The 21322-nt window shown below is 41.0% G+C and overlaps 1 protein-coding gene across 3 annotated transcripts in view; it reads right to left on the bottom strand.

Annotated features, from left to right (window-relative positions):
- sema5a (sema domain, seven thrombospondin repeats (type 1 and type 1-like), transmembrane domain (TM) and short cytoplasmic domain, (semaphorin) 5A) overlaps nucleotides 1–21322 on the bottom strand; it is a 319777-nt gene that overhangs the window by 73238 nt on the left and 225217 nt on the right. For all 3 annotated transcript variants that reach the window (XR_015847651.1, XM_088322448.1, XM_088322449.1), the window contains 4 exons: nucleotides 17683–17800; nucleotides 9930–10111; nucleotides 8905–9048; nucleotides 2023–2170 (listed from right to left, as the gene is read on the bottom strand). Coding sequence is in view for 2 of the 3 variants with exons in the window: in XM_088322448.1 (XP_088178574.1) it covers nucleotides 2023–2170; nucleotides 8905–9048; nucleotides 9930–10111; nucleotides 17683–17800 (592 nt within the window). In the remaining variant the exon portion in view is untranslated. The remainder of the gene's footprint in view (nucleotides 1–2022; nucleotides 2171–8904; nucleotides 9049–9929; nucleotides 10112–17682; nucleotides 17801–21322) is intronic.

The following is a 21322-nucleotide window of genomic DNA, read 5'->3' as shown; positions in this document are numbered from 1 at the left end:
TTCATGTCTTGGGAACCTCCTGCGTGGGTTCAAATCCAGCTCCAGACTTCCTGTGCGGAGTTTGTATGTTCTCCCCGTGCTTGCGTGGGTCTCCTCCGGGCACTCCGGTTTCCTCCCACATTCCAAAAACATGCATGTCAGGTGAATTGGCCGGTCCAAATTGTCCCTAGGTGTGAATGAGCGAGCGAGTTGTCTGTCCCTGTGTGCCCTGCGATTGGCTGGCAACCAGTTCAGGGTGTCCCCTGCCCACTGCCCGATGATTGCTGGGATGGGCTCCAGCACCCCGCGACCCTACTGAGGATAAGCGGTGTGGCTAATGAGATGAGATGAGATGAGATTTCCCTTCGACTCCTTTCACAACTACAATAACATCCACAACACCCGGAGCGATATACAGAGACCACCGGATCTCCCTGGGTGATCTGCCTGCCGACAACGACGGAGCAAAAGTAAAAAGCTGCCGGTCCGGCCTAGGCCAAGAAGGCGACCACACAGACCAGCGCTTCCAAGCATGTTCCTGACCAACGCCAGATCCATCGTCCACAAAATGAGTGAATTTGAGCTGCGGATGGCCACCAACAGCTTCGTCTGAAATTGCAGTATTTTTGTCATCATGGAGTCTTGGCCTCCCCGACGCCGCAGTCCAACTAGCAGGACGCACGCTTCACCGGCACGACCGAGACGGAGACTCCGGTAAAAACAGGGGTGAGGGACTATGCGCTGCAATAACAGCCGAATCATTGACACACACTGCTCACTCGATATAGAGTTTCTAGCAGTATCGTGTAGACCCTTCTATCTACCGAGAGAGCTAACTGTGGTCATTGTGGTTGCTGTTTACGTTCCACCGGATGCTAACGTTCCACCGGATGCTAACGTTAGCATAGCGCTAAATCTCCTGCCCGCTGCTATCAATAAACAGCAGATTGCACACCCTGACGGAGCTTTTATCGTTCCCAAATTCATACAATACGTGGACTAAACAACCAGGGGAAAAACACTGGACCGTGTGTACAGTGATATCAAACATCTAGTTGGATCCGGCCATCTCTGTCTGTCCCTCACCCCCTTCATACATCCCCCTCTGGAGGAAAACAAAGCCTGCAACAAGGACAGTACAAACATCTTCTTTGTTCTTTTATCTTCTTTGTTTTTTCTATCCTCACTGTAAAATGTGGTACTGGAGTGCCACGTCCAATTTCGATGTCACAATATATTCAACCCATGTTGTAACAATGACAATAAAGGTATATTCTATTCTATTCTATTCTAATAATATTCTGTTCAGTCGTTTAAGACTTGTGATTAAAGGCTTTACAAATAAACATGACTTGATTTTACATGAGAAGGCCTCGAGTTGTATCAGTAATCACCAGAGCCGTTCTAGACAAAGGCCTGGTGTAAAGTAGTGGTTTTCCGTGTACAAACGTATTTTTCAGGCACTTTGATGGAGCACTTGTGAATACTAAAACCCATTGTCCTGGATCTCATTTGTGTCCAGAATATTCTGTAATAACAAAACTCCAGCGGTTGTTTTAACCCAAATGTAAACACACATGGAGGAGAAAGGTCTGCTCCTTTGGCGCCAACTGCCTCGGACGCCGATTGACTGCTTGTCTCTTTTTAAACCCCCGTCTTCCTGTCACCTGTTGTCAGTCCGCCTGCGAACCTCAGCTCACGCTAGGCAAGCCTTTTTGACCCTAACTTTCTCCTTTCTGTCCTTATTCCTGTTTGATTCCCGGCTCCTACCCCTTTTCTGAACTTTTACTACGTTCTTGCTCCTCCGTCCCGGCTATCGATCTGTTTTCCCCCGCTCTCGACACTGCCTTCGCTCGCCACGGAACTTACCACTCCTGCTCCTCACGATCAACGATCTACTGATCCTGTATTCTACCCTTTCCCTTCTTCCCAACAAAACTCAGAGAAACGCACGCAAGTGGGTCCTGTCTTCGTTCTGGTCTTGACACACGTCTATGAAATCATTTATTGATGATGTATTTTTTGGAGGGGTGGGTGACATACCTGGCCACACCCTGGACAGTCGTTGCCGTTCTCACATGTTCTCCGCCGGGATTGCATGCCCCCTCCGCAGGGTACGTTGCAGCGTTCCCATGCCGACCAGGCCGACCAGTAGACGTGCGGAGGACAAGGCAGGTGTTCATTACAGTACCTGAAAAACAGTAAGACCTGAAAAACATGTACCTGAAAAAAAACATGTACCGTAAATTCCGGACTATAGAGCTCACCTGATTATAAGCCGCACATGTATATGTGCCCCACATTTAAACATGTAACACAAACACAAAATTTACCCAAACCCGACTTCGAGTCCCGCGATTGAAACTAAATGTCCTTCATTAATGTCCACAGTCCGAAATTCACAGCCGGCAAAATGAACAGAAAATGTACTTAAGGTTTGATGCAGACCTGCAGAGTACGGTTCCCGTTAAAAATGTAATCCAAGGAAAAAAGTGTATATTTCCAAAGGTAAGGGTGGGAAAAATATATCAGATGAACACATTTACTCACGCAACTCCTTTTTCTTTAACCAACTTTTTACCCCCCTCTTCTTTCCTTGTCTGTCCCTCACCTTTAGCGGTCCCCACCTTAACTCGGCACCCCACGTTTGTTCCGCCCCTCATTTTTCATTCACCCGTGCAAAACATATCAGAATAAGTGTCTAAAATAAATACAAATAAATACATTACAAAAATATACAGTTGCAAATACATATTATACATGGGTTACACGTATTTACAAAGAAAGACGGTACACCGAGAGAGTTTTCAAAGCTTTAATAATAATAATATAGCTTTGACAGGGCAGTTAATGGTAGCAACGCTCGAGCGCCGCTGGCGGCCGATAGAAAAATTGGCCGCATCACTGAATAAGCCGCAGGGTTGAAAGTTAGGGGAAAAAGCAGCGGCTTATAGTCCGGAATTTACGGTAAGTACCTGAAAACATGGGCCAGAAACTAGTTCAGACCATTGAACATCTGTATACCAATGTGACTGTAAGAGCAAGATTTCATCCCTTTGTTAAAAAAGAGATTTGTTTAATACAGACTAAACCCAGAAATATATATTTTTTTACCGAAGCAGTAACTTGAATGCTAAGTGATTTTCAAAGAACACTCGAAGTAAAGTCCTTGACTTCTAAAATGAGCATGGCCGCTTCCTTTTGTGTTTCAAGCAGATAATGAAAAGTGAAGGCTAAGTGTGCTTCATTACTACAATCAAATACCGGTTGCAAAGCCTTTCGTTCGAGTAACCTTGGGAAGGATATTCAACATTGTGAAAAGCATACAACAAAAGAAGCAGATTTTGCAAATATTGAAATAAAAAAAAAGGAAATATCTTCCCCCAACATTTTTTCTCTTTCAATTTGGAAATGATTCACATTGATTTCATTTTTACACACAACATAAACTAAAACAATAAACAGAACTCAATTTTTACACACTTTGCATTGAATTCAATCTGTTGCAACTGAAATAAACTCAATTGATTTCCAATTATGCATTCAGTTTAGCAGACTAAACTAATCCAATTATTAAACCAATCAAACCAAATACAACCAATCAATTTTCTCCAAAGTCTTTATTACACGTTTTACCCTGGAGGGTTAAGGGACTGAATCCGGACGGCGAGACAACGCTGAGAGAAGCGCAGGAGAAAAACGAGCTGCAGGTTGAAATATGTCCACTTCATGTTGCCAAAGCCAGGAGCCTCTCACAAACGCTGTACTTGTATCTCTCTCTCTCTCTCTCTCTCTTTCTCACTCTCTCTCTGTCTGTCAGTCTGTCCCTCTCTGTCTCTCTCTCTCTGTCTCTCTCTCTCTCTTCCTCCCTTTTCTCTCACTCCCTGTCCCTCCCTCTCTGTCACTCTTTGTCTCTCTTTCTCTTTCTTTGTTCCGCTTGGTCACTTTCTTTTTCTGTGTCTTTTTACCTTTGTTTGCTCTCCTTTCTCTTTCTCTCTCTTGCTTTCCTCTTCTTTCTTTCTCCCCTTCTCTCCTTCTCTTTTCTCTATTTCTTTCTTTCTTTCTTTCTCTGTATTTCTCTTTGGATTTCTTTTTTTTCTCTTTCTTTCCTTTCTCAAAATTTCTCTTTTTATCTATTTTGCTTCTCATGCTCTCTCTGTCTCTCTCTCTCTCTCTGTCTCTGTCCCTCTCTCTTCCTCCCCTTTTCTCTCACTCCCTATCCCTCTCTCTCTTTCACTCTCTTTTTCTCTTTGTTCCGCTTGGTCACTTTCTCTTTCTGTGTCTTTTTACCTTTTTTTTCTGTCTCTTCTCTCTCTTTCTCTCTTTAGCTTTCCTCTTCTCTCTTATGTAAGCTTACTCCCCATTATGTCCTTCTCTTTTCTCTAATTCTTTCTTTCTCAGTATTTCTCTTTGGATTTTTTTTTCTCTCTTTCTTTACCTCCCTCACAATTTTTCTTTTTATCTCTTTTGTTTTTCACACTCTCTCTCTCTCTCTCTTGCTCTCTTTCTTTCTCTCTTTTTTGACCCACCCTCTCTACTTTTCTCTCCCTCACCTTCTCTTATTTCTTTCTCTCCTTTTTCTTTCTGTCTAATCTACTAGCCCGGCCCCCAAAAGAATGTTTCTTCTATCGTGTGGCTTCTTTCTGTCTCTTTCTTTCCCCCTCTCTCACAATTTCTCTTTTTATCTCTTGTTTCTCATGCGCTTTCTCTCTCTCTCTCTCTCTCTCTCTCTTACTCTCTCTTTCTCCCTTTCTCTCTTTCTTTGTCCCACCCTCTCTCTTTTTCTCACCCTCTCTTTCTCTTATTTCTTTCTCTCTTTTTCTTTCTCTCTAATCTACTAGTCCGGCCCCCGAGAGAACTTCTGTTCTATCGTGTGGCCCCCGAGTTAAAACGACTTTGACACCCCAGCTCTAAACCTACTTTAATGACTGTTTTGTTGTGTTTGGGCTCGACTGTCTTTTGAAAAAAGTGCTGACAAAGCTAAAAAGGGGATCTTAACCATTGTCGTATTCCCAAAGACTCTGCTTTTCGCGGACAATCAGAAGGCTATATTCTTGAATGTTGTGATTGGAGGAAATAATCCTGGGAGCGGTCTTCTTTTTCATGTTTACTAATCTGCGTGCTTGAAGTGGGCCTGAATGATGGCACTTGGGAGCCAGAAGAGATAAAATGTGGGGCTGGATTACAATAGTGCGGTTTTCACAAAATACTTGGTGCACGGCTTGTCATTGCATAAATGTGAAAAGACTGGTGAAGTGCTTTGCAGTGCATGCATGTCTTAGTGGGCTGTTTGGACTCTTAATAATAAATCTACCTTTTCCATTCAATGTACAGTGTTCATTTTACCTGTGAAAAGTGATGGGTCCCGGGGACTCGCATGCTCAAAAATCTATGGGTCCCAACAGAGATCTATGGGTCCCCAAAATTTGGTGTTATCGGGGTTGAAATTGTAAAATATATCATATAAATCTATATATTCATTCAGTTTTAATCATCGCGGTTTATTGGTAATACAAATCAGTTATCACTTCAAGATTTTTCAGTTCACAACAATATTGGACATTATACAAAATATTATTGCTGAAATGATTATATGAATCTATATTTTCATTCAGTTTTAATCATCACAGTTAATTGGTAATACAAAGCAGTTATCACTTCGGATCTTTCAGTTCATATATTCTTCGTGGTTTGCTCTCCCGCCATAGTTGTTATAATGCTTTTTCAAGGTCCAATCCATTATCATCCTACTCATAGCGTAACCAGGAATATAATTCAGTCAATTTTGGCAGAAAAGTCCTTTTTTTGCTAGTATTCTTTTGTTTATTTTCTTTCGTCGAATCGTTCGCTTCAAAACACATGTTTTCCTTGCCTTCACGGTCTTCTGAAGAATTTCTCTGCCGTTTTTTTCGTGCCAGAATAATTGCCGTTGTTACCACTTTCTGTGTTATGTTTCGACTTATTACCGACACTGAAGAAATGACCAATTTTTTTGTTGATTTGCACCTAATACCAACTGTTTTTTCGGAAGCATACATCTCTTTCACTCGACAACCACCAAAACAATGACGTCGTCTCGTAGCAACGAGATCTCGTTTCTTGATAGTAGCTTATAGGCTTTGCAAACTTTCTTTCTGATTTTTAGGTTACATATTTCACTATTTGCATCTTGTAATCTATACAGAGTATGATTTTATTTTCGGTTCTGTTCACCGATATGCATACTTTGGCACCAAAGTCCTCATTTTTGCGCACACTCGATTTGAGAGACTTTGTCACGGTTGCCATGGCGCCCAATTGGTCCCCGTCGTGTGGCGCCAGGTTCTGTCACCGTTGCCACGGGGCCCAATTAGCCCCACCCATGGACACCAGCTAAAACGCATTGACAGATTGCTCCCTGACTTAAACGCTGTCTACGAGTCGCCTGGTGTCGGAGCGTCTGTGATACTCCTGCTACACTCAGTTGTGATACGTCAAGCCCTGTGAATCCCAGTTTTTGCCTGTGTTTTTGCTCTAGTTTTGCCAAACCCTGTGAATCCCCGTTTTGCCTGTGTTTTTGCTTTTGTCTGCCAAGCCCTTTGAATCTCCGTTTTTGCCCGTGTCTTGATACTGTTTTGTTCTCGTTCCGATCAACCTACTTCCGCGACTAACGATCTCCGGAGTGTGTACTCATTCCTCTTCTCCCCAATAAACTGTGAGTAACGTTACGCGATTGGGTTCTGCTTCCTGTTTCCTGTTCTGGTTCGTGACTGACTTGGTCCGAAATAAACCCGAAGCTATACTTCGGTGCCGAAGTATAGCTTCGGGTTTACTTCGGGCTTGGTCCCTCAAATCAAGTTAATAGGTCGGGTTCAGGCGGGTTTGAGCGGGTTCGGTCTTACATACCCGCAGGTCGGGTCGTGGTATATTTTTCAGGTCTGTTCTCTACCACAAACCATTGTCGTGGAACTTATTTGTGCTTGTGTTTTCACGAAATACTTTGCGCACAGCTTCTCGATGCATTATAAAAATATCATTGCAGACTGAAAGACGGGTGAAGTGCGTTCCAAGTCGTGCAGGTTTTAGTGGGCCGTTTGGACTCTTAATAAAAATCTACCTTTTCCTTCAACTTGGATACTTGAAGGATCCAACGTATGCTGATACTTAAGGTGTATGCACATGCACACAGCTAGTTCAAAAGGGAGATGAGAACAAAGGCCAGTGAGGCTGAAAGAAGAAAAAAACAGTGGGTGGTAGAATCTGCCTTTGGCGTCCTGCAGCCTTCTTGAGGTCGAGAGTTCCCGAGTTTTTGTCAGTCGGTGTGTGCGTTGCCGGTGTTTTGCTTACGGCAACAAGTGAAATCTCTGACTACTCACCAGCAAAACCATCACCGATTATTAGAAGCAAAGAGATTCCAAATTTTACATTTGTATCCTTCTTTAAAAGGACAGAATGCATTCTGTGACCACTAGAGAAGGCTGAATAGTGTAGTGTGAAATGTGAATTTCCCTGCGGGGATGAATAAAATATCTATCTATCTATCTATCTATCTATCTATCTATCTATCTATCTATCTATCTATCTATCTATCTATCTATCTATCTATCTATCTATCTATCTATCTACCTATCTATCTATCTATCTATCTATCTATCTATCTATCTATCTATCTATCTATCTATCTATCTATCTATCTATCTATCTATCTATCTATCTATCTATCTATCTATCTATCTATCTATCTATCTATCTATCTATCTATCTATCTATCTATCTATCTATCTATCTATCTATCTATCTATCTAGTGTAACGGAAAACAAGTGATTCAAAGCACGAGAAAGAATACAAACTACGGAGACTCAAAGTGAGCAAGTTCCTTGGTTTTTGGATGCTCCCTTAGTAGCAAGATGGCGGACAATCATGCAAGCTCCCTGTCCTCATGTTATGGAAAAATGAATAAAAATGTCAAGACCTATTTCGTTTAAAAAATGCACATTTATGATAGTTAATGTTAATTTTCTTCAATATTTTTTAACACTACGCTAAATAAAACATAAAATCTCTTTAAAGCAGGGGTGTCAAAGTCCAATGGACGGAGGGCTGTATCAAAAAATTGACTGCAAGCCAGGAGCCGGATGGATTATTGAAAAAAATGAAATTGCTAATGCTAGTTGCTAGCATGCTCGTTGCAGCTAACAGTTAATCGCGAAAGCTCAGTTTAGACTGATGACATCCGAAAATCTAAGGAAAATAAAACCTAAGATTTCTTCACATTATTTTTCAATTCTCAATTTTTTTAATTGAGCATGGCTAAACAGCAATGCTAGTTGCTAATGCTAATACAGCAAGTGATATCGTTGCAGCTAACAGTTAATCGCTAAAGCTCAGTCCAGACTGATGACATCCGAAAATCAAAGGAAAATAAAACCTAAGATTTCTTTACATTATTTTTCAATTCTCAATTGTTTTAATTGAGCATGGCTGAACGGCAATGCTAGTTGCTAATGCTAATACAGGGAGTGACAGCATCTGTGATGCTACATGCTCAACCAAAGCCAGTTGCTAGTGTCTTGCTAGTCGGTGCTAGCGACCCCTATAAGCAATACAGGTACTAAACCAACACTAAACGTCTTCTGTATTGTGCAGTGCAATAGAAAACGAGTGCTAAAAAGAATACAAAACAATACAAAATACGGAGACTCAAAAGTGACCAAACCGCGCCATTTTGGCTCTTTTCCAAGCCTTTCACAATGTCAGCTCTCTCTAGGTGAGGCTCATAATATGTAGAATAAATTGAAATTCATGAACCTACGAGTGTTTTAAAAAATGAGGTTCCTGATAATTATGGCTTTTTTTTAGTACCAGGAGGCACTAAATAATCCACACTGTCCCTTTAAAAACAAAATCACAACAGTTCTAGACAAAGGAGTTGGGGAGTCTAGTACCTCTCTTCCCGGTTCTGACCCACGCACACCCGTCCGCCGTGGCGAGGAGTGGGATTACTGCAGGATCGCTGCCGTACCTGGAAACCAATACCGCAACTGGTGCTGCAGGGAGACCAAGTGGTCCAGGGTGTCCAAGCTCCATTCCTATAAAGACACATTAGAAGATGCTGACGCTTCCAGGCAATTGGAAAGCACAGGATATAATTTCTTATCGGAGGTTTCCGTCCTCCATTAATGTCTTCTCTCCTTATCTTAAATGTCTGTTAAACTATAACCCTATCAAATATAAACCATTTTAAAGTGAATCTAAAGTATTTACGACACTGTCCTAAAAAGAAAGCTTTATCTGTAACCGGTTTTGTTTTCAATTGATTCAGTTAAAATCATCTATTTGATTTTAGTGCAAAAGACACACACTTTTGTCTTGAAGTAAAATTACCCTATGTTGTTAATCCGACAGAATTACTTCCCATGATGCCATTCTCTTCAGATCAGAATATTGAGCGATTCGAAAATATAGAGCGATTCAAAAATATAGAGCGAGTCTGCAATACGATACTGTTGACAAACCCAATCATCACATCAACGTGGCGCGGTGACTAAAAAAGTGTGATGATGAGATAAATCCTGCCTGTTTCACTAGTGGTCTAGTGGATAGGATCTGGTGCGCTTCCAGACGTGATCTGGGTTTGATTACCTTTGTATCCAATGCTAAGCAATTGTTATCAGTGATATCTTCCCATCAATCAATGCACGAATACAGTACAGTACCATTTCATTATTTGTGCAACCTTAACTCTTACTGTGTTATTATTGCACGTGCCTTATAGTCTGGTGCGCCTTAAATATGAACCATTTTATGGGAGATGCACCTTATAACATGGAGCACCTTATATAGCGGAAAATAGAGTGTATGTAACAATGTTCTTCCCAGTGAAGAAAAATAAAGACATTTTGCTTTCATGGCTCTTTGAGACAAAAGGGGTCCCGATTCTTGACTTAAATCACACGCACGCTTCACTGACCTGGAGCAATTGGCGACCTCAACGCTGATCCCGTGACACTTTTCTCCACCACACTGGGGAGCTGGACTATCACAAGCCCGGGTTCTACAAAGGCAAGACCCTGCGCTGCCGCCGTCACTGTGGCTACAAGGAGCCCATCCCGACCAAGCCCCGAAACCTCCATCCACCGTCACATTACGTACCTGTAAAACAATGACGTCGAATGAAAGTCTGTCCACCAAATCGACCTTGGCGGTGTGGAAATTCAAATAACATCGAAAATGGATGCAAAATAGATATAAAGCATCTATAGCACAGGTGTCAAACAGGCGGCCCGCGGGCCAGATCAGGCCCGCGAGACAACACTCAGAGAAGCACAAGAGAAAAACGAGCTGCAGGTTGAAATCTGTCAACTTGATGTTGCCAAAGCCAGGTGCCTCTCACAATGACACTGTACTTGTATTTCTCTCTCTCTCTCTCTCTCTCTCTCTCTCTCTCTCTCTTTTCCACCCCTTTTCTCCCACTCTGTCTCTGTCTCTTTCACTCTCTTTTTCTCTTCCTTTGTTGCTCTTTGTCTCTTTATCTCTCTGTGTCTTTTAACCTCTTTTGCTCTAACTTCCTTTTTTCCATTTCTCCCTTTTCTCTTTCTCTCTTCATACCTTTCGCACTCTTTTCTCTTTTCTCTCCTTCTGTCTTTCTATTTCCTCCCCTTTTGTTTCCCCCTCTCTCACAACTTTTTATCTCTTTTGTTTCTCCCTCTCTCTCCCTCTCTCTTTTTCTTTCTTTATCCAGCCCTCTCTCCTTTTCCCTCCCTCTTTCTCTTATTTATTTATCTCTCTTTTTCTTTCTCTTTAATCTATTAGTCCGGCCCCCGACAGAATGTTTGTTCTCTCGTGTGGCCCCCGAGTTAAAATAAGTTTGACACCCCTGATCTATAGCATGGGGGGCTGGAGTCAAACAGATGGAAACTAAGTTAAAAGATTAGGGCTGGAATGGTCGAATGTTGAAACAACACTTAAAATCATTTCCAATACAGTAAATTTTACTCAGGGAAACTCAAACTGCAAACTGGAAAATAGCACGCAAAGACTAATTTAAGTACAAATGACAACTTTAGTACTTGAAGCCTTCTTTTTTTAATGAAAATGTTTACCTGAATTTAGGAAGTTCACTATTTGATTTCACGTCCATTAGAGGTAAGATTTTAAGCCCGAGCCTGACCATAGCATTTGTTGCAGGTCAGGCCTAAATGTCAATCATTACGTTCAGGTTCAGGCCGGGCCAGGTTTTTCTCTCGATGACTTTTGTTTTCTTCTAAATTATGCACCCATCATTGTCCTTTGTTTCTTTTCTTTGTGGAGGATTTGCACAATGGATTCCATTATCAGCCAGAAGATGGCGTTGTGGAATCATTTGAAATATGGACTCCACCATGGACAACATGAAAAAGTTATTTTTATGTTTCATACTGCTCTTCCCTCCAAATTCAGAGTAAAATCATAACACCGGATTAAGATGATAACATGCAAATTTTTGGATGCTTTTTTGGGTTGGGTTTAGTCTATTTTCCTGCCAGCAAAGTAGGGGAAGATGCCACCTTGCAGCAAGTTAAGGTAGGAATTCCACTATCTGAAGGATATACAAATTTATCAACTTAACCTTTTTATTTATTTATCTTTTTTTAAAAAAATAGAAATTAACATTGGTAGGATTGTTCAGGTATTGAACAAAGTATAACAGGATGCAGTTATTATGGCACCGTTTTAAGCACAAAATAAGAGGTCGTTTAATTTCTCCCTACTGATATTCTCCCTACCATATATACTTGCATTTAAGCATGAACTAAATCAGGTGGTCAGTTTATATAGGCATATTATGTTGTGTGTCACCAGCAGTGAATGATAATTTCTCTCTCTCTCTCCCTCTCTCTACCAACCTGCCTGCCTGCCTGCTTGCCTGTCTGTCTGTCTGTCTGTCTATGGATTGATCTATCCATCTATTTATCTCTATCCATCTACCTCTACATCTATCCATCTATCTATAGATCTATCCATCTATCTATACGTCTGTCTATGGATTGATCTATCCATCTATTTATCTCTATCCATCTACCTCTACATCTATCCATCTATCTATAGATCTATCCATCTATCTATACGTCTGTCTATCGATTGATCTATCCATCTATTTATCTCTATCCATCTACCTCTTCATCTATCCATCTATCTATAGATCTATCCATCTATCTATATGTCTATCCATCTATCTATACATCATCCATCTATCTCTATCCATCTTTCTATCTCTATCCATCTTTCTATCTCTATCCATCTTTCTATCTCTATCCATCTATCCACCCCTATCCCTCCATCTATCCATCTATCCATCCATCCATCCATCCATCCATCCATCCATCCATCCATCCATCCATCCATCCATCCATCCATCCATCCATCCATCCATCCATCCATCCATCCATCCATCCATATCCATCTATCGAGCTCTATCCATCTTTCTATCTCTATCCATCTATCTATACCTCTATCCATCCATACATCCATCCACCCATCTCTATCCATATATCTATCCCTCTCCATCTATCTATCTATTCTATCTCTATCCATCCATCCATCCATCTATATCCATCTTTCTATCTCCATCCATCCATCCATCCATCTATTTATCCATCTACCCCGGTCATATCCCTCGAGAGGGGTGACCAACAGCAAGACAAACATATACACAACAAAAACAAAGAAAGGAAAAAAGGAAAAAAGTAGCAAAAAACACCAAAATTTGACCATGGCCAACCCAAATGCCCTAACAAGTTAGCCACCTTGGCACCCAAGTTAGTCATGATTTCGTCCCTCCATATGAAACGGGACACAAGAAAGCGGCCGTGTCACTTGGGGCAGGGTGACACAACACACTGTTCATCAGCAGGGTCCGACAGCTTTCACTGGTTTACCCCTGTCGTATCGTACAGGTGCCCCGCCCATCCCTTAGAACACATCCAAACACCCCCCTATCCTTTCACAACACCTCTCCACTCATTCCTATCACCACAGCCAAGCATGCGATCGATAATATCCAGAATCAAATTTGTGTAAATATGAAAAAAGTGTCTGAGAACGGACATGCTCGAGAGAACAATCCCAAGAGTACAAATACAAGCTTCGGAATAGAAAAGCGACAGAAAATTGAATGCAAGTGGAAGATTGTTTTATCAGAGGAGCGCTCTATTACTGTGTGCTTTGCGGGAAAGCTAATAAGAGCGATGTTGACACGCTCTCACAGATACTATTTCAGTATATAAGACAAACGATACTACACAAACAATGTATCTGCTATAAGCCCAAGATTCAACACACTACACGGAAACAGGAGATGATAACACATGAATAAAACACATATTCAAATTAAGGTCACCTAACATCATTTGTGAATATGCTGCAATCTTTATCATTCCTGCGCATTCTTGCCCGAGATTTATAAATATTTAAAAAATCCAGGGAACGTGCATTAAAATGTGACAAACTGGAATTAAAAGCCTGTTAGCACCGGCTGTTGACTCAATCGCTGCCACGGAATTTTAAACAAAAAAATGAAGGCTTGATGTACCTTTTACATACTTTTACAAACTTAAATACTACTTAAGTGTGTATCCTTTAGTACCTCAAAGTAGTAAAAACAAATGTGTTATTTCCAAAAAATAAGGTTAATTGAAATAAAAATACACATAAAATCAATTTATTTTACAATAAAAGTAAGAAGTAAAATTATGTGTTGGGGAATATATATACAGTATATACAGTGAAGTGTTTGAACACCCTGCTATTTTGCTATTTCTCCCACTTAGAAATAATGTAGGCGTCTGAAATTTTCATTGTAGGTGCATGTCCACTGTGAGAGAGATAAACTAAAAAGAAAAATCCAGGAATCACAATGCATGATTTTTTTAACAATTTATTTTTGTGTTACAGCTGCAAATAAGCATTTGAACACCTGTGTATCATCGCTTTCTCTTTCTCTCTATATATCTATCTATATATATATCTATATATATATATATATATATATATATATATATATATATATATATATATATATAGAGAGAGAGAGAGAGAGAGAGAGAGAGAGATAGATATACTGTATATATATATATATATATATATATATATATATATATATATACACTAAGGTTACTTTAAAAGTAAAACAGTAAAACCCAATGCCCCCGGACAAGCAGGTCGGTGTGTGAGTGTGTGTATGAATGGGTAAACGTGAAGCACATTGTAAAGCGCTTTGGGAGGTCTTCAGTGATTTAAACCCCTTTTCCTTTATAAAATAAGAACAAAACTTAAATAACTATTAAATAATCTAAAATCTTCTTTAAACTTCTGTAAAGAAGTGCTTTTTCAAAATTTGTATTTACCGTATTTTCCGCACTATAAGGCGCACCTAAAAGCCTTTATTTTTTTCAAAAGCTGACCATGCGCCTTATAATACAGTGCGCCTTATTTATGGATCAATTTTAAAATTGCAAAGATTTCCAACTAACTTGCAGCCGCCGACTAGATTTTCCCCCGAACGCCAAGTAGTACGCGGTGTATGCTGGGATTTATTTACCGGCGTTTCATTGGCTAACCAATGTGTCAATCATCATTTGAATCGATCACTATTGGCTAAAGTTATTCGGAGGTCAAGTGGCGGATCCTTTTTATCATTTACAGGCTGGCATTGGCTTAAACGGCAACACAAAGCCTGCAATTGGTCGAAAAAGATGAATGTTTATGGCACGTGGCTGACGGCATAGAGAAAGCATTTTTTTTCTATTCTGTATTTGAAAATGTTTTATTCTCCTGGATTTACTACCCTCACGGATATAAGAGGACATTGGCTGCACATTATTATGAACACAACGACTTTGGTGAGCTACTCCGGCTATATATCTATATATCGATGTTTCTGTGATAAGCGGTTGCAGATAATGGATGGAATGGAGTGTCTATTTTTAAATTAAACTCAATTCCAAGTGTTTATCGTCATATGCACAGTAAAGTTGCGAGCGAAAAAGAAAATAGATACTAAGGAATGGTTGGCATTTCTTGAATCCCAAGACTTTAACCTTCCGAATGATGGAACGATGCATTTGAGTGACATCGTACGGACACCGCATCCTCACGTGTTCTCGACACGTATTTGCGTCTTTGCAAGCTTTGGGAATGTTAAGGGGGTAATAAGTTGGACTGAACTATCTGACTGTTTTGTCGACATTCCCATTGTAGCGCCTTATAATCCGGTGCGTCTTATGTATGTCAAAAATAGGACCAAAAACTATTTTTTCGGGGTGCGCCCTATAACCCGGTGCGCCTTATAGTGCGGAAAATATGGTACTTTCATTTCAAGTAAAATGATTGGAAGGGTTTCTTCAACGTTCTCTGGTTGATTAATGATTGTCATCAAATACAGCTACAGTGGGTGCTTTGAGAGTGGCTCCTGGCTTTGGCGACACTGAGTGGACATTTGGAAAACTGCAGGTCGTTGTTTGATGAGGTCCGCTCGTTTTTCTCTTATGCTTCTCTCAGCATTGTCTCACAGGCTATAAATTTGACACATGGGATTTAAGTCTCGTCTCATCTCATCTCATCTCATTAGCTGCACCGCTTATCCTCAAGTAGGGTCGCGGGGGTGCTGGAGCCCATCCCAGCAATCATCGGGCAGTGGGCAGGGGACACCCTGAACTGGTTGCCAGCCAATCGCACAGGGATTTAAGTCATTAAAATGTTTTTTGTTTAATGTTTTTCTATATCTGAGTCTTACAGCGTTGACTATTTTCATCGGTTTTCAGGAAACCTTACCCGTACTTGAGTCATAATTCCGCCTCTAATTCGTAATGCGACGCTAATTAAAGGATTGATGGATAAAGTCGAAGGTACGGCATTCCCTTTCTTCTTAATGTCCGCATGCAAAATATTTGTGACTAATTTCCTGGCGAAATTCCAAAGGCAACTTGTATATACATAATGGGAGCGAATAGGTTCATGCAAATGCACTTGGTTATGCATATGAATGCTCGTTCGCATATGAAGTCAGCTTTATCATTACGCGCATGAATACATGATCATTAAAACCACGTACGCCAAAAAGACACTCGTGCAATTGAATTATTTTGCCGTCGAGGGAGAAGGGACACAGGTTTTATGCAAAATCTTCTCAAGAGGCGGCAGGGGGAATAGATCCAGGGGCCGCCCGGTTTCTGTTTATTACGATTACTCCAATACCAAATATGCTAATAAAAGACAAAATAAACTAAATATGAATAAAATGACTACATTTTGTGCAGGCTTGGGGAGTAACGGAATACATGGAACGGCAAAAATGATGTTGGCAAGCTGTTTGGATTTATTTTCGTTTTGGTTCTCTCGCATTTTATGTTAGTTTTGCCGGAGATCAAAGAGATCAAGGCCAGGAGAGAAAGCTTGCCACGTGTTGTGAGTCATCATTTTATTAATATTTAATTTCTTTTGTCTTTTGTTAGCATATTTGGTATTGGAGTAATCCAAAAGTAATTGAAATTAATCAAGATAAAGTAACCCTACCCAACCCTGGTGACAGCGAAATTGGACATGGCACTCCAGTTTCACATTTAACAGTGAGGATAAAAGAAAACAAAGAAGATAAAGGTTATAATTTACACAATATTTACACAAGAAAGTGTGGGCATCTAGGATGTTACATACAGTTTTGGGATCGTATTAGTCCAATATGCGTTAAGTGCAAAAATAGTCAACATTGTGCAAAAAACAGGGTTGGGTAGGGTTACTTTAACTGGATTACTTTCAATTACTTTTAGATTACTGCAATACCAAATATGCTAATAAAAGACAAAAGAAACTAAATATTAATAAAATGACAAAATTTTGTGCAGGCTTGGGGAGTAACAGAATAATAATAATAATAATTTCCTTTGTATTGTCATTCTTTGTAACAATGTACACAGAACGAAATGTCGATACACCTGACCCGTTGTAGCGAGCCGTTGCAGCCGCAGCCAACAGAGGGCGCTGCCATTTTACCAATGTTATAAGTCTTAGGTATGACTCGGCCGAGGCACGAACCAGCGACCTCACAGGGAACGGCAAAAATGATGTTGGCGAGCTGTTTGGATTTATTTTCATTTTGGTTCTGTCACATTTTATATAATAATAATAATAATTTCCTTTGTATTGTCATTCTTTGTAACAATGTACATAGAACGATTTGTCGATACACCTGACCCGTTGTAGCGAGTCGGTGCAGCCGCAGCCAGAGGGCGCCGCCATTATACCAATTAGGTATGTCTCGGTCGAGGCGCGAACCAGCGACCTCCCAGTCTCAAAGCGGGCACACTACCATCTAGGCTATGTTAGCTTTGCCGGAGATCAAAGAATTCAAAGCCAGGAGAGAAAGCTTAACACATGTTGTGAGTCATCATTTGATTCATATTTAGTTTCTTTTGTCTTTTATTAGCATATTTGGTATTGGAGTCATCCAAAAGTAATTGAAAGTAATCAAGTTAAAGTAACCCTACCCAACCCTAAACACGGAGCAGCCTCTGCCGGTAATTGAATTGACGGAACAGATGTCATCAAAAACAGTTTTTGATGGGATAAATCCAGTAAATTCAAGAGTTTGCATGGTGGTGAATATTAAATCTTTGTGGAGATTTATTGACTTTTTTTACTTCGCGTAGCAAAAGAGCAGCCGATATTTATTTTCGACAGATACTCACAGGGCACTTGGTAATGCTCTGCTCCCATTGGCTCATTCTGGCGCTTTCTTCGAGCGTGGTGCATTTCTTCAGGAGGAGGTCCCAACCGCAGTAAGGGTCTCTGGCCCCCACGCAGGCTCTGGCAATAGAAAATATGATGATAAAAATACCTTTTGTGTGCAGCGGGGAAATTGAAAGGAAAATGTTGATTTATTGTGTGAGTCTGTTACTCGATGATTTGCATACCGATGTCGAGTAATCCTTAAACAAGCGCGGGGATTAATCGCACATTGATCATATGTCCCTCACAGGACAGTTTTTATGGATGGGCCGATTTCAACGAGGTCCACAAATATTGACCACAGAGAGTGGACAAAAAAGCCTTCTCGGCTTTACAAAAGTCAGGACATTTTTGGGGTATTTTGAATTTTGGATGATTAGTCTGAACTGTGTCATTACATATATAGTCATCATTGTCGTAGGTTTCCATACGTGTCAACTTTTTTATGTTAAAAACCGTGGATATCATCGCGCACTTAAAAATTCCCGACATAAAATATGCATTTTTTTGATGTGTATTCAAATCAAAGCCAAAAATAAACGGCAGTAATAATCCATTTTTACACGTGATTATCATGCGCAAGTGTGCACAATCCGAGAATGACTTCTGGAAATAGAAGTCAAACACTTACAACTCTTTCACAATGTCTAAATATTGGCAAAAGTAAAAATACAGTGTTGTAAAAGTTTTAGCACTGTAAAACCGTCGTCTTCAAATGGCCACTTTTGAAAACACCTAGATCTAACATTAGAAAAATGTGTGAAATACTGCAGTTCTTTTCAGATTGTGATCAAATTTGACCTAGGACCAGATAAGAGCTCTCACAACCCTGTGTGAGCAACAAATCACCAAATCAACCAGCAGAATTCTTCATGACCCTAAACACATCCAGTTCCCGGAGTTTGTTTGGCTGCTGTCAAGACGCAGACTTCGCTGCCCCTGCAGCAGGGCTCAAAGGAGGAAGACTGGCTTCATCCCCAGGGCTGTTCAGCACCTGAATTCACCGCCCCCTGCCCCCTAGTGTTCAGTAGTGTTCTCTATCATTCACGACAGTGCACTAACTCATTTATATTGGTATTTTTTATACATTTTATTCACTTTTAAATATTTTATTGAGTATTATTTATTGTATGGACTTCAGCACTTCAGCACTTTAGGGTTGAACATTTGATTATTGTATGTGGGTGGTTGTTGTATGTTACTCTGTGTGCCTTTTAACTGTCCCTTGAGGACAAATAAAGAGTTTTGATTGATTGATTGATTGATAGGCAGCACGGCAGTGCAGTGGTTAGCCTGTGTGCGGCACATTTCTGAGGTCATGAGATCGAACCCCCTGTGTGGAGTTCGCATGTTCTCCCCGTGCTTGCGTGGGTTTACTCAGGGCACTCCGGTTTCTTCCCACATTCCAAAAACATGCATGTTTAATTGGCCGGTCCAAATTGTACCTAGGTAGGAATGAGCGAGTGAGTGGTCTGTCTTCGTGTGCCCTGCGACTGGCTGGCAACCAGTTCAGGGTGTCCCCTGCCCACTGCCCGAGGATGGCTGGGATGGGCTCCAGCACCCCTGCGACCGTACTGAGGATAAGCGGTGCAGATATTGGATGGATGGATGGATGGATGGATGATTGATTGATTGATTGATTGATTAAGGCTTCATGCTATTGTCCCAGTTTTCCTCTTCTGCAGGTATCAAAGTGCATAAAAAAATTCTAGCAAAAATAAAAACCTTCAATTTCTGAGTGTTCCAACTTAGATTACTCAGTGTAAGTAGCACTTGCAGTTATTATTTCAGTTTGGGACAAAACTTAAGTGTGTTACCCTTACAAAGAAACCAAAACCGTCCATATTATCTAAACGGTGTCATGTCCAGCATGGTCGCCGTGGCGACCGGCTGGCCCCGCCACTTGGGCACCGGCTGTAGCAGATCGTCTAATTTGCGTGTGTGCTTCTTAAAGGCGGGTTCTGGGGATTGCCGGTTGCTGGTTCATGGCGTTTTCTGTTCTGCATTAATCTGTTCTGTGTGACTTGAGACCTGTGTTTGCCCGTTCTGAGTAAAAGCCTGTTTTGTGAGTATTCCTAGTCTGAGTTCCTGTTTGCCTGTAAGCCTGTTTTTGTTTTGTTTTGTCCCTGAGTGTTGGGCAACTTTTATTTTGCTAAATAAAAGTAACCTGTCGTTACGCGATTGAGTTCTCCCTTCCTGCCTCCTGCCTCCGATCTGGTCCGGTCTCGTGGCAAACGGTTCAAGAACAGCAATCAATACTACTATCGGTAAGTCTTGGATTGGGGTTTAAGGCAAATTTTACAGTAACGTTAAGGGGTTAATCAAAAGGAGTAGCGCATATACTTTATTTATAAATTAAGACAATAACACCTTGTTTTCTATCTTTCATTATATATATTTCATTCTGGGCAGCACGGCGACACAGTGATTAGCAAGTTTGCGGCACAGTTCTGAGGTCATGAGATCGAACCTCCTGTGCGGAGTTTGCCATGTTCTCCCAGTGCTTGTGTGGGTTTCCTTCGGCCACTCCGGTTTCCTCCCACATTCCAAAAACATGCATGTCAGGTTGATTGGCCGCTCCAAATTGTCCCTAGGTGTGAATGAGCGAGCGAATTGTCTGTCCTTGTGTGCCCTGCGACTGGCTGACAACCAGTTCAGTGTGTCCCCTGCCCACTGCCGGAAGACAGCTGAGATGGGCTCCAGCACCTCCCGCGACCCTACTGAGGATAAGCGGTGCAGATAATGGAAAGATGGATGAATATTTCATTCTTGCTCCGACAATTAAATGACTAAGATGTACCGTAAATTCCGGACTATAAGCCGCTACTTTTTCCCCAAACGTTCAACCCTGCGGCTTATTCAGTGATGCGGCCAATTTATGTAATTTTTCTAACAGCCGCCAGCGGCGCTCGAGTTCAAGGCACATGACGCAGCTTACAAGCTAAACGCAATCGAGCAGTCCGATAAAGAAGGAAACAGAGCTACTGCACGCAATCTTTACCTTGCGAGCGTGTTGCTAGCGTGTTTTTGAGTAAGAGAGCGTGGGACGACGTCTATATGACAAAGTCTCTTTCCCATACTAAAGGAGTACAACTTTGATGACGTCAGTTATAGGGAGGAAGAAGAGAATGGCTTACTGTGGTTTCTACATGTACGGTATTGTTTTTTTAACAGACCCCAATACTGTGTTGCGAGCGTGTTGTTAGTAGCGTTTTGCTACCCTTCACAGGCACGGTTATAATATTATAATATTATTATTAAAGCTTTGAAAACTCTTTCTGTGTACCGTCTTTCTTTGTGAATACGTGTAACCATGTATAATATGTATTTGCAACTGTATATTTTTGTAATGTATTTATTTGTATTTATTACGGACACTTATTCTGATAAGTCTTGCACTGACCAATTAAAAAGAAGGGGCGTAACAGACGCAGGGGATGACAGGATGTGGGGACCGGTAAAGGTGAGTGTTTGTGGACACGGCAGACAAAAGTGGATATATATTTTTCCCACCCTTACCTTTGGAAATATACACTTTTTTTCCCTGGATTACTTTTAACGGGACCCGGACTCTGCAGGTCTGCAACAAATTTTAACTAC

This window comes from Urocampus carinirostris, chromosome 18, assembly GCF_059441175.1.
Source record: "Urocampus carinirostris isolate Australia breed hairy pipefish chromosome 18, RoL_Ucar_1.0, whole genome shotgun sequence".
In the NCBI taxonomy this organism is placed as follows: Eukaryota; Metazoa; Chordata; class Actinopteri; order Syngnathiformes; family Syngnathidae; genus Urocampus; species Urocampus carinirostris.
This window is presented reverse-complemented; position numbering and strand designations above follow the sequence as displayed.